The sequence below is a fragment of the Apodemus sylvaticus genome, chromosome 2, assembly GCF_947179515.1.
Source record: "Apodemus sylvaticus chromosome 2, mApoSyl1.1, whole genome shotgun sequence".
NCBI classification, from domain to species: domain Eukaryota; kingdom Metazoa; phylum Chordata; class Mammalia; order Rodentia; family Muridae; genus Apodemus; species Apodemus sylvaticus.
In genome coordinates, this window is record NC_067473.1 from 145,467,513 (window position 1) to 145,479,572 (window position 12,060).

A 12,060-nucleotide genomic window follows, 5' to 3' on the forward strand; every position below is an offset into this window, starting at 1 on the left:
AACATTTGCCACTGAAATTTCTACACTTAGTCTTGGCCAAAGGCTAGGAAGTGATTCCCATCGAGACAGGGCATTACCACGTAGTCAAGGCTGGCCTCAAACTAGTGGCAAATCTCCTGCTTCAGCCTTCCAAGCTCTGGGGTTACAGACATTCAACACAATACCCCATGGCCACTGTATCCCCATCTCTTCTACCGTCTCTTTATCTTTTATTTTTTATTCTTTGTGGCAAGGTTTGGATATGTAGCCCACTGCACCGCCTTCAAATATGCAATCCTCCTGCCTCAACCTTCTGAGTGCTGAGATTACAAATGTGTACCACTATACCTGGCTCACTATTGTGGTTTTTTAGTCTAACCTGGGGATACCCTAAGAAGAGAATCATCTTAGGCCTACGGTGAGTTGACTGTCTAGATGTCTGGACACCTTGGGAATAGTTCTTTCAGCTTAGTTTATTGACAAAGACACTTCTCCTGTGTAGAGTCCTGAATCAGAAAACTGAGATTTCAAGCTGTCAGCAGTATGATGGTATATGTGATGGTGTGTGCATGTGTGTGCCTTCATGCATGCGTGTGTGTGTGTGTGTGTGTGCATTTGTATATGCATGCACATGTGCATGTATGCTTAGAACTTGGGAAGTGGTAGAGAATGAACCAGGTGAAAGAATGTCTAGGGTCAGGGATGGAGTGGCCACTAGAGAGTACCTTCAAGTGAGGAGACCCCCGAGATAGGCACAGGACCACCTCAAGTCACACGGTAATGTGGCAGGGTATGCCATATTACCCTGTTTGGGACCACTGGTTACTACCCTCAGGTTACCAATAGATGATTCCCCTTTTAGCATGTTGGCTTCAGGTTCTGAGCTGGGGCAGCCCCTCCTAACATTATTTTTTTTTTCCGTAAGCTTCTATTTCTGGCAAGTCATGCCAGTAATAATGGCATTGCCTTTGGACATAAATTTAAGTTAAAAGAAACTGCTTGCAATTTAAAAAAGAAAACACCAGCAGCAGTGAAATACAGATAAAAGGTCAAAATCGGAGTGTTGGTACCCACGTGGCCTACATTTGGAGACTCGAACTGACTCCATTGTTCTGACGCCCAGTGTTGGGAAGGGTCTTCCCTGGTATGGACAGGGGGTACAGGTCACAGCTAGGACCTATCCTGTTGTTCGTCTTCCTTCGGCTCGACACCCCTCCCCCCACGCCCCTGCCACATACCTGGCCCCAGACAAGCTCTCCCAGGCCTATGAAGATGCACCACATCCACTGGTCCAGCTGGAGTGGGGAGCAGCTGAAGGGCTTCCCGCCAAACTGCACGATCACTATCTGCAGGTCAGAGATCGGAGGGACAGACAACGGAGATGGCACGGAGGGCTGGGGAGCCACCGCCTTGCCCAGCCCAGGTTAAGTGGGGGCTGGGTACCTGGATGGCGAAAGTGCCAAGGACGATAGTGCAGAAGATGGGGTTCCGGAAGATTCCGTCAAAGACGTTGCGCTCGCCGTGGATCTTGCGGGCGTTGATCTCATTGAAGAGTTGCATCATGACGAAGGTGTTGAAGATGATGGTGTAGTGCTCCGAGGGTGGTGAGTGCAGAGGGGCGTTCCTTCCACTGTCGATCTGGAACATCTTCTCACCTGCCAAGCCAGAGGGTGGGGCCAGGCTGAGGTGTGGAACGGAGCACAATGTGGCCTGTGCCTCCTGCTCAGCGGGTTTTAACCTGGTGGGAGGTCACCAGGGCCTGAGGAACTGAACTAAGGGGGATAAAAGGCTTGGGACCATTGGTTGCCTTCCCTGTGGACATCCGAGAAAGGTGGCATGCCAGCTGCCTTACAAAGTGGCATTCCTTATGAAGGGTGACTGTATCGAGAAGATACAGATCCTTGACATAAGCCACTACAGCCTAAGCAAATGTGGCCTGGACTGAGACCTATGTATCTGAGGCCCGGCGCCCAGACTGCAGTGCTGTGGGGAAGTAGTGGAGCCAGAGTGCCACAGAGCACAAGCTGCCCTTGAAGTCACTATGTAGCTAAGGATGACCCCAAACTTCTGTCCCTCCCGCCTTTGCTTCCAGAGTGCTGGACTGACAGGCAGGCACCATCCTGCCTGGTTTGTCTGCTGCTGAGGACGGAGCCAGGCACTTGAGGCAGACTGAGCGAAGGTTCGACCACATCCTAGCCGTAAGGGAGGAGGTGGAACCTCTTCAGGGTGGAGTCTGATGGGACATTTCAGGCCTTTAGGGGGCATTGTCTTGAAGGGAACTGTGGGGCCTGGCCCATACCGTTCTCTGCTTCCTGGCCACAAAGTGAGCAGTTTTTCTCTCCTTTGCCTTGTCACTGACTCCATATGGGGGGCAGAGTCATCTGAATATGACCTCTCAGAAAGAGTCCAAGGGAACCCCTTTTCTAAGTTAATTATCTCAGGGACCTCATTTTAATGAAGGGACACTGAATAAGGCACAGGCAAAGGCTCTGAGTGGCTGGAGCCCTCAGCTGAGGAGATGGGAAAAGGAGCTGACATCCCAACAGGTTGTGTGTCCCTCCCTAAGGAAGTCTACGTTCTCAATGAAGACATCTTCCGGGAGCAAGGAGTTCCTAGAAGGGGCCAGGGAAGGGCAGGTTGTTCGCCCAGGGCTTTGGCTCTCAGTGGCTAACCTAACAGAAAGCTTTCATCAGTCCCAGATGCTAACACTACCGATGACTTTGAGGTGAGCCAGCCTGGGACAGGGCGTGACTACTTCTAGCTCCCTGCGTGCTGCAATCCGCATTTCCCTCCCATGCCACAATCTCCCCATGAGTGAAACAGAATGACATGCGTGAAGGCAGACATCAGACGTTGGCCATGGCATGTCCAGAAGTTGGTGACCTACGCTCAGAGGGGTGAGTACAAGGGCGCTCGCTCACCTACGAAGAGCAGGGTGAAGATGAGGGTGAGCTGGTAGACAGCATGGCCCAGGATGTTCTTCATCATGGTTCGTGAGATGAGCGGCTTGTTGCGGCCATAAGGTTTCCTCAGGAGCAGAGTCTCGGTGGGCGGCTCTGTTGCCAGGGCCAGGGAGGCAAACGTGTCCATGATGAGGTTCACCCAGAGCATCTGTACAGCCTTGAGAGGGGAGTCCTACGACAGTGGCAGGGAGAAGTCTGTCACAGAGCGAGCCACCACAGCCACAGAGCATCAGATGGACCCGCTGCTGGGTCTCAGCCGGTTCCCACTAGAGGATGCAGGCTGCCCAGGCTCTGGTGCTCTGAGCATGTGCGGGACAGGATCTTGGAGTTTCTAAGGAGACCAACCAATATGAACTCCAAAAGAAATGCCCTGTCATGACAGGAAGTCTGTCAAGTAAGCAAAGCAGGATGCTAAAACACAGGTTATCACCACAAGCACGCCGGTGTAGACACAGTCAGATTCGCTCTGTGCGGTTCAGGCTGGACAGTATGCCCCATGTACACTGACTGAAGAAGCTGACCCATTCATCCTTCACGGCTCACAACTACAGGCCTTGTCCATAGCAGCCAGAGCCGGGCTTACCCAGAATCCTCTGCCCCTTGCCATTGGCTGTACTCTTGATCGTCCCTTGGCCCAGGGAGCCCCCCTCCAAGAGGCCTACCCTCTCTGAAAGCTTGACAGCTTCCTGTCTGCCTGCCTTCTCTGTGCTTCCCTGACTGTTCTGCCACTTCACCCCTGCCTGGTAGGGCTGCCCTGGGCTTTCTGCTCCCTTTACACCTTATCTGATTACAAGATTCTCAGAGTCAGGCGTGCAATTTTCCCACCAAAGCCTGCGTGGCCCTGCTCACTCAGGGATGTTGGGCCAACTGATCCTTGTCTCCAAACCTGTTTTCTAACTGGCATCTGTCCAGTCTCCAGAAAGCTGTCATGCAATGTCTCTAAGATACCACTAGAGGGAGCTTTTCATTCACAGACCAGGAAAGATGCCCCGTCCCCCTCCACCCCCAAGTAGATAGGGACCCTCAATCCAACACTCAGGCCTGAAGTGGCACACATGGTCAAAAGTGCAGCCACCATGAGCATCATCATGATGGAGGTCACAACAGAAGGAAACAGTGTCCTATGGGCCATGTGGCTCTTGGGGGTGGCTGCACAGCGGACTCTGTTACCTTATGGGTAACCTGTTACCTGATTGTGTAACTGGGAGGAGCCAGGCCTCTGAGACCCTCTTAGAGCTGAAGTCCCTCTCCTTCTCCAGACCAGAAAGTCAGCTTCTGGGAGATGCAGTCTTGTTATAGTTTCAGGAGATAGCAGGAGACAGTGTCCGAGCATTCTCTCCCCAGAACCTCTGTGAAATGGTACTCACCCCACCTGGCTCTACCTGTCTAAGCAGGCAGCTTGCTGAGGGCCCAGTAGCAGTGATCTTGGCACAAAGAGTCTCACTCACCTATCTCTCTGAATCCACTCTACTCTGGTGTGAAAGTCCCACACAACCTGAGGTCCTTATTTGGGCAATTAATCTCCCTTGGGCCTGCACTGCCTCTGTCCTGCTTCTGCCAGCCTCTGGAGCAAGGGTCAGGCTGGTGCCAGTGGACAGAGGGCATGAGGCCTGATACCTCTCATTTCTGGGGCCACCTGAGTCACACTACCTCTCCAAGCCTCATTTCGTAACTGCATAGGGCTGGTGGCTGCTCAGAGGTCCAAGATGGTATCCTGGTCTTGGGAGGAGCAACATAATATGTATTCATCCCCAAGGTTGTGATCCTAACAATCTTAGGATGTCCTGGAGCCTGAAGGCTGCCCTTTCCAGCCTTGGGGATGATTCTCCCAGGACCCACCTGTGTAATGCAGGCGCCTGTGAAGGCCACGATCACAGCTACCACATTGACAGTCAGCTGGAACTGCAGGAACTTGGATATGCTGTCATAGACATTACGGCCCCACATCACTGCCTTGACGATGCTGCTGAAATTGTCGTCTGTCAGGATGATGTCAGAGGCCTCCTTGGCCACATCTGTGCCTGCAATGCCCTGTGGAGATAGGGACAGGAGTCTAGTAGGGCAGCTGGGGAAGTGAGAGGCTCTGTCTGGCCATTCTTACCTCTACACAGCCTCAGTTAGTCCTGTGCACCTCACCCCTGACTCAAAAGAACTGGCACAGTCTGACCACGCACACATACACATGTTTATGCATATATGCATACAAACTTGTATATATATATATATATATATACACACGTATACATATATACAGGCATGCACATGGTCATACAACCACCCCTCTGAGGCCAACATTCTTCCCTGGGAAGTCTGGCCTTGCCCTACTCCTCTTTGACCTTTAAGCACCCCGCAGAACAGAGCTGACCCCAGAAGGACATTGCCTGCCCCCTCCAGGGAGCCCTCTGAGTCTAGGCTGGGGCTCAAAGCCTGGTTGCATACAAGGTGTATGAGAGGGATGAGTATTAAGTGTATGTAGGGAGTCCTGCAAGCCAGTATGCAGCGGTGAGGTCCAAGCTTACTATCCTTGCCTTTGAGACCCAGTCTGACACCCCCTGAGGCCCTCTTCAAGATACCCTTACCATTGCGAAGCCCACATCTGCCTTCTTGAGAGCAGGCCCGTCGTTGGTCCCGTCCCCCGTCACAGCCACCACCTGCCGCTGCTCAGTGTGTGTGCTGTCGATGATGCCTAGTGGATAAAGAGGGTGTGCTCAGGGCTCGTGGCCAGCCCCGAGCCTCTGCATGTCCTCCTGTCCTGTCTGTCTGTCTGTCCAGCCAGCCTCTTCCGTCACTGCTCTTCCCAGCCTGTTCAGAGTCACCAGGCTCCTCATTAGCCCAGGCTGGCTCAGGGCTTCCCATTCTCCAGTACTGTCTGCTCTTCCAGTCCTTTGCCAGACTACGTAGAAGCACAGGTTTGTAGCTGTTCTGTCCAGACTCACGATTCGCTCCATCTGCAGGGACTCCTACACCTGTTTTCCAGTATGTTCTACCTGGGAACTCCAGTCACACGTGGGGAGGCCGTGACCATGTCATTTGCCATCCTGACCCATTGGGCGTGACCTCTCTCCTTATGTACATCTTCAACGATAATTGGTAAGAACCAGATTGAACACAACCATGCCTGCCCCTCATGCCAAAACTGTGGCTTCTGGCCTCCTTGTCTGTGTGTGGGTATTGCCCTGTCTGTACCAGGCACACAAAGAGCAGCAGCCTGTGAGGGCAGGGGACAAGTTCCCAGGTTAGGGGGATCATTCCCTCTAACTGCCCCACCCCCAGGCCAGCTTCCATGCCTGGTTCTTCAGATGACCCTGGCTATTCCCACTGGCTGGCTCCGCCTGTTTGAACCTCTATCTCTGGAGTTGGCAGGTCAGTCTCCGACTCTCCTGGTTCCCAGGCCTTCATTGGGCTCCTCAAACTCAAGGAACTCACTGGGCCCTATGCTGCCTGGTTCCCCAGGGGCCTCCTGTGGTCACATCTCCATCCTGCCTCTCCTGGCCTCTCAGCAGCTGGTCCCACAGTGGGCCGTGTTCTTCTATAGGCCTCCCTCCTGGGTACCTCCCACTCCTGGGTACCTCCTCCTCTGTCTGTCTCTCTGTCTCTCTGGTCTTCTTTCTGTCATCACTTAGTTGGGTGCCCTGGGTTCTGGGGATTCCCTGCCCCCCATTTGCCCATCCCCCCCCTAGGGTTCTAGCCGAGGCCCACATTTTCTTGACAATGGCTGTCTATTGCAAATGGTACTACTAGGACTTCAGAGACCCTGGAAGACTTACATTAAATGATCAGCATCTTATCATGTCTGTCATGCCTGACACCCAGGTAATGGGGGTGGGCAAGTAGCAGGGTCTGCACAGGAGCACTCTATGGGATTCCCTGTTGTTTCTCCATACTGTATCCATACACAACCTACTTTGACTCATTGACTCACACATAGTACTCTACCCATCCTTACTGCAGCTGTCACATTTGGAAGATCCCGGTAACGCCTCTGCCTTCAGGTCACACTTCCTCTCCTGACCCTCCACTGTATATCCCTTTAGCCCATGCAGTGACACCACCATTGGCCCACCATGGCCAAGGTCAATCTCCCCCAGCTTCCTCTTGTTTCTCCCTGATGACATCAGAGGCTCTGATCCCCATGCTGTCTGGATCACAGAACCTCCCTCCACCCACATCCCTGGGGCTTCATATCCTCCGCAGCCTGAGCAAGAGTCCAGTGGCTGGAGCAGAACAGCCTCCTGCACTGTGCAGGTATGTGGTCTGGTGCCTGTCCTGTGGAGCCTGTGCTGTCCATGGTGGAGGACCAGCTAGAGCACACAGCAGGTCCTCCATAAATGCTCAGTGAAAGAGTCAGGGAGTGAACTGCGGAGTCAGTGAGGAATGACCGGTGAGCTAGGCCTCTGCTGTGGTGTCTGAGGTCCTGGGGCTCCATGCTTCTAGCCGCGGGCCACATCTGTCTCTAACTGGAAGACACATGAGTCTAAGGTGCCTAGGGGTTATCCTAGGCAGAAGTAAAAACCCCACCTTCTAGACATTTTACAGATGGGGAAACTGAGACCCAGAGTGGACAGGCTTGCCAAGGCTTCAGAGAGGGTAGTGGGAGTACTGAGACGCATTAGTGCTGATCGGGGTCCCTGAGGCTTTGTGAGTGGTGATGCGCCAATGAGGGGGATGTTCTAGACTTCTGCTATTCCTGGGACTTCTCGTCCTCTGGGTCTGCTTATAAAGGTTGGCTGGAAGCTTCCTACGAGTCTCAACTTCCTAAGTTCTGGGCCAGATGGAGGAGGAAGACAGGCTGCCTTTCAGATGACAAAGAGTGGCAAATACCGCCAAGCCACAAGAGAGCAGACTTTGCGGAAGGTTCCTGAAGGTCTGCACGACAAAGGCTTTATGCATATGGACTAGGCCACCTCTAGCCCAGCTAGGCCCAGGCTCAAGAGGAGGTTGGAGGAGCAGAAGAGAGTCTCACAGTCTCCTCAGACTCCCCAGGGGCCTCTGCAGCCCTCCCAAGGCTGAAAAGGAACTAGTCAGAGGGTCCCAGGGGAGGAGAATCCCTTGTGAGCCCTCTTTCCTTCTGCTGCGGAGCCTGTGTTGTCATAGTGAAGGAGCAGCCAGAGTCCACAGTGAGGAAGGCGCAATGCCATACAAATTGGGCGTGGTTTAGGCCGGGTGAGTTCTGGACTCACAATTACCATAGGTGGTACCCAGGCTTACCTTTGACCAGGGTGTGCTTATCCGTGGGCGAGGAGCGAGCCAGCACCCTCAGCTTTGGCCAGATTTTGTCAATCCGCTCCTGTTCAATCTGGAGAGGGGTGTGGTATGTCGGTGGGGGTCTCAGAGAGAAATCGAGCCCCATGCAGAGTCACTGGGCTCTTCGGGGCGCACCAGCTGGCTTCTGTTCAAGCATGCGGGGCCCTTGCCTCCCGGATCCCTCTCGAGCTTGGCCCACGGCAGAGCCTTTGCGGTGGGTGCATGCGCATGCGTACCTCCCCCTTCTCGTTGCGGATCCTCCGATTGAATTCTTTGCCTTCCAGGCACAGGAAGTCCTCTCCAGGGTGGATAATGCCGCACTTGATGGCGATGGCCCGGGCTGTGTTGATGTTGTCACCAGTGACCATGCGGACTGTGATACCTGCCCGCTGGCACTTGCGAATGGCTTCTGGGACCTGTAAGAGAGGGCAAGAGCCACGCAGGAGGGCACCAGTTAGGCAGGTCTTCCTTGTCCTAAAAACACCCAGGGCCGACTCTTCTTCCAGGAAATCTCCCTAGGTAACTAACCAGGAGAGGCTGATGGTGCCTATGGCCTTCCTTTTGTTTGTGACAGGCATTACCAATTGATCACAACATCCTCTGATTAAATTCGGTAGGATCTCAGAATTCTCAGCGCTCAGAGTACCAGGCAGCTACTACCTACCGACGGTGAGAGTCTATCCTGAGATGAAGCTTACTGTTTCTGACCTGGACAAAGGGCACTGGGAAAATCCTAAAAAATCCACCCATAAGTCTGGCCTCAGGCAAGAGTGGAGAGTGGTGGACAAAGTATACTTAACTTCTCCAGGCTGCACCTACAAGCTCCGTGATCCATCCCTTTGTGTATTTTCAATGTTTGGTGTGTGTGTGTGTGTGTGAGTCATGTGCATTTGAGGTCACTTTGTTTACACAGATTTAGAATAAATGCAAATGGTGCTTCTTCATGTTAAACAGGACTGAAAGGGACACAGCACTGGGCTTTTGCTGACTGAATTGACACACTGACTTCTGGTCAGCCAATCAGAAGGCAACAAGGCCCACCCCTCTCAGCAGCCTCCCCCTTAGAGTGGCCAGGATGCATAGCCAATGTTGGTGTTCACGGATGACCGGATGAGTAACTGGGAACCAAAGCGGGGGCAGACAGAGACATAGTGAGGGGAGCAGACAGAGACATAGTGAGGGGGCAGACAGAGACATAGTGAGGGGGCAGACAGAGACAGTGAGGGGGGCAGACAGAGACATGGTGAGGGGGCAGACAGAGACATGGTGAGGGGGCAGACAGAGACATAGTGAGGGGGCAGACAGAGACAGTGAGGGGGGCAGACAGAGACATGGTGAGGGGGGCAGACAGAGACATGGTGAGGGGGCAGACAGAGACATAGTGAGGGGAGCAGACAGAGACATAGTGAGGGGGCAGACAGAGACATAGTGAGGGGGCAGACAGAGACAGTGAGGGGGGCAGACAGAGACATGGTGAGGGGGGCAGACAGAGACATGGTGAGGGGGGCAGACAGAGACATGGTGAGGGGGGCAGACAGAGACATAGTGAGGGGGCAGACAGAGACAGTGAGGGGGGCAGACATGGTGAGGGGAACCTGCCGCCAAGTGTCTCTGTAAGAGAGAACATACCACTGTGTGCAGAGACCCGGAGCATGCTAGAATCTTGGGCCTGTCAGGTCAGCCCAGCACCCAACTCTTCTTGCACACAGTGGACCTGAGCCCTCATTCCCACCCCTGCCCTGCCAAGCCACTGGAAAGGGTGTGAACTAAACCCTACAGGACCCTCTGTTCTATGTGTGACAAGACCTTTCTGCAAGAAAGTGCGTTTGGGGTGGTCACGGTCAAATGAGGGCAGGACTGGCATCCTTTCGAGTCAGAGATGAGGATACAGAATCACAGCATGTATGTGTGTGTATGTATGTGTGTGTGTGTGAGACTATGTATGTGACTATATGTATGAGCATATGATATACATGTGTATATTATATATGTATATGTGATATGTGAGAATGTATATAAGTATGTGTGTGTATGATGTATATGTGTGAGACTCTGTATGACTGCATGTATGTGACTATATGTATGTGTGTATACATGTGTGTTTGTGTGTGTATGATGCATGTATGTGACTGTGTATACGTGTACTATATACATATGTGTGTACATGACTGTATGTATGCTTGTGTGTGTATGTGTGTATATGTGTTTTTGGTTTTTTGTTTGTTTGTTTGTTTTCCAGACAGGGGTTTCTTTGTTGTAGCCCTGGCTGTCCTGGAACTCACTCTGTAGACCAGGCTGGCCTTGAACTAATATCACCTGCCTCTGTCTCCCAGAGTGCTGGGATTATAGGCGTGCACCACCACTGCCCGGCTCAATGTGTGTATGTGTGTGTGTGTTTGTAGGTGGCACACTTGCCTTGAGCCCCAGAGCTGCTGTTCTTCTAGAAACCTGTGCTTTACTTGGCTTTGGTCCCTAAGGAGGGACCAAAGTGTTTAGAAGGTCCTAGAGTGGGAAGGGGCTTTGCATCATCTGAATCCATCCCTCTGCGCATTGCCTAGATCTGTCTTAGGTAACCCAGCAGATGCTTGGCCTAGTCTCTGCTCGCACAGCCCTGGTGAGCACCTGGGGTGCTCCCTTCCTCTGAGGTCCACTGAGCCACAGTTTATGGCTTATTCTTTCAAAGAACCTTTATTTTTCTCAGATGGAGTGTTACTCTGTCATACCTGAAATCTCCTACAGAGATGGGGGCTTTAGGAGACATGGACTTCAGCGCAGGCTGAGACTAAGGGCTCTGGAAAGCATAGGGGAAGGTGAGTGGAGGAGAAACCAGGGCGTGCTTCTTGGAGGAAGGGGTGTTTGAGCCAGTTCTGTTAAAAACAACTGAGGTTTAGGTTTGAGGGAGCGTGCAGGAGCTCAGGCCATGTAGACAGAGCACACAGAGAGCAGTCCTGTCCACACTGCTGATCTCAAGGCATACGGACAGAGAAAGCTTTGGGTGTGGGGGCTTTGGGGTTGTGCTATACAATGTGTGTGTGTGTTTGTGTGTGTGTATATCTTTCTATGTGGATCAGGCTAGACTTGAACTCACAAACAAAAAACCCAAAGCAAAAACAAACAAATCAAACCAACCAACCAACCAACCAACCAAAACCACAAAATAGCAGTTCTGGGAGAAGCACAAGGCTCCAAGCACCCTGCTAGGCTTTTCTCTCATAAATCCAATGGGGGCCCTCACAAGAGCCAGCAATGCAGCATCTGCAGCAGTTCCGGTCACAAGAGCCAGCAATGCAGCATCTGCAGCAGTTCCGGTCACAAGGGCCAGCAATGCAGCATCTGCAGCAGTTCCGGTCACAAGAGTCAGCAATGCAGCATCTGCAGCAGTTTCAGTCCAGTGACCCAGCAGTGCAGCATCTGCAGCAGTTCTGGTCACAAGAGGCAGCAATGCAGCATCTGCAGCAGTTCTGGTCACAAGAGCCAGCAATGCAGCATCTGCAGCAGTTCCAGTCACAGGAGTCAGCAATGCAGCATCTGCAGCAGTTTCACTCCAGTGACCCAGCAATGCAGCATCTGCAGCAGTTCCGGTCTGGAATGTTCCTTCCCTAAGGGCTCATATGTTGAAGTTAGGTCCCCAGGGTGGCGCTGTCAGCAGGTGCTAGAGCCTTTAAGATGGGGGTTGTATGTGTGGTGTGTCTTGGAAGGGAACTCTGGGACCCCGGTTCTTGTGCTTCTTGCTTCTCAGCTCTGACGTGAGCTGGTTGTGTGGCTCTGCCGTGTGCTCTGTCAAGATGTGCTACCATCTTGCCACAGGCCCACTGACCGTCAACTGACAGCGCTGAAGTCTGTGAGCCCCACTGGGCCTCTCCTCCTCCTTTTA

General features: G+C 52.7%; 1 protein-coding gene across 1 annotated transcript in view; it reads right to left on the minus strand.

Moving 5' to 3' along the window:
* Atp2b2 (ATPase plasma membrane Ca2+ transporting 2) overlaps positions 1–12,060 on the minus strand; it is a 98,346-nt gene that overhangs the window by 9,599 nt on the left and 76,687 nt on the right. The window contains exons 12-18 of the mRNA XM_052172890.1: positions 8,423–8,602; positions 8,151–8,238; positions 5,522–5,628; positions 4,782–4,973; positions 2,901–3,114; positions 1,423–1,634; positions 1,218–1,325 (exon numbers count right to left, since the gene is read on the minus strand). Coding sequence (XP_052028850.1) covers positions 1,218–1,325; positions 1,423–1,634; positions 2,901–3,114; positions 4,782–4,973; positions 5,522–5,628; positions 8,151–8,238; positions 8,423–8,602 — 1,101 coding nt within the window. The remainder of the gene's footprint in view (positions 1–1,217; positions 1,326–1,422; positions 1,635–2,900; positions 3,115–4,781; positions 4,974–5,521; positions 5,629–8,150; positions 8,239–8,422; positions 8,603–12,060) is intronic.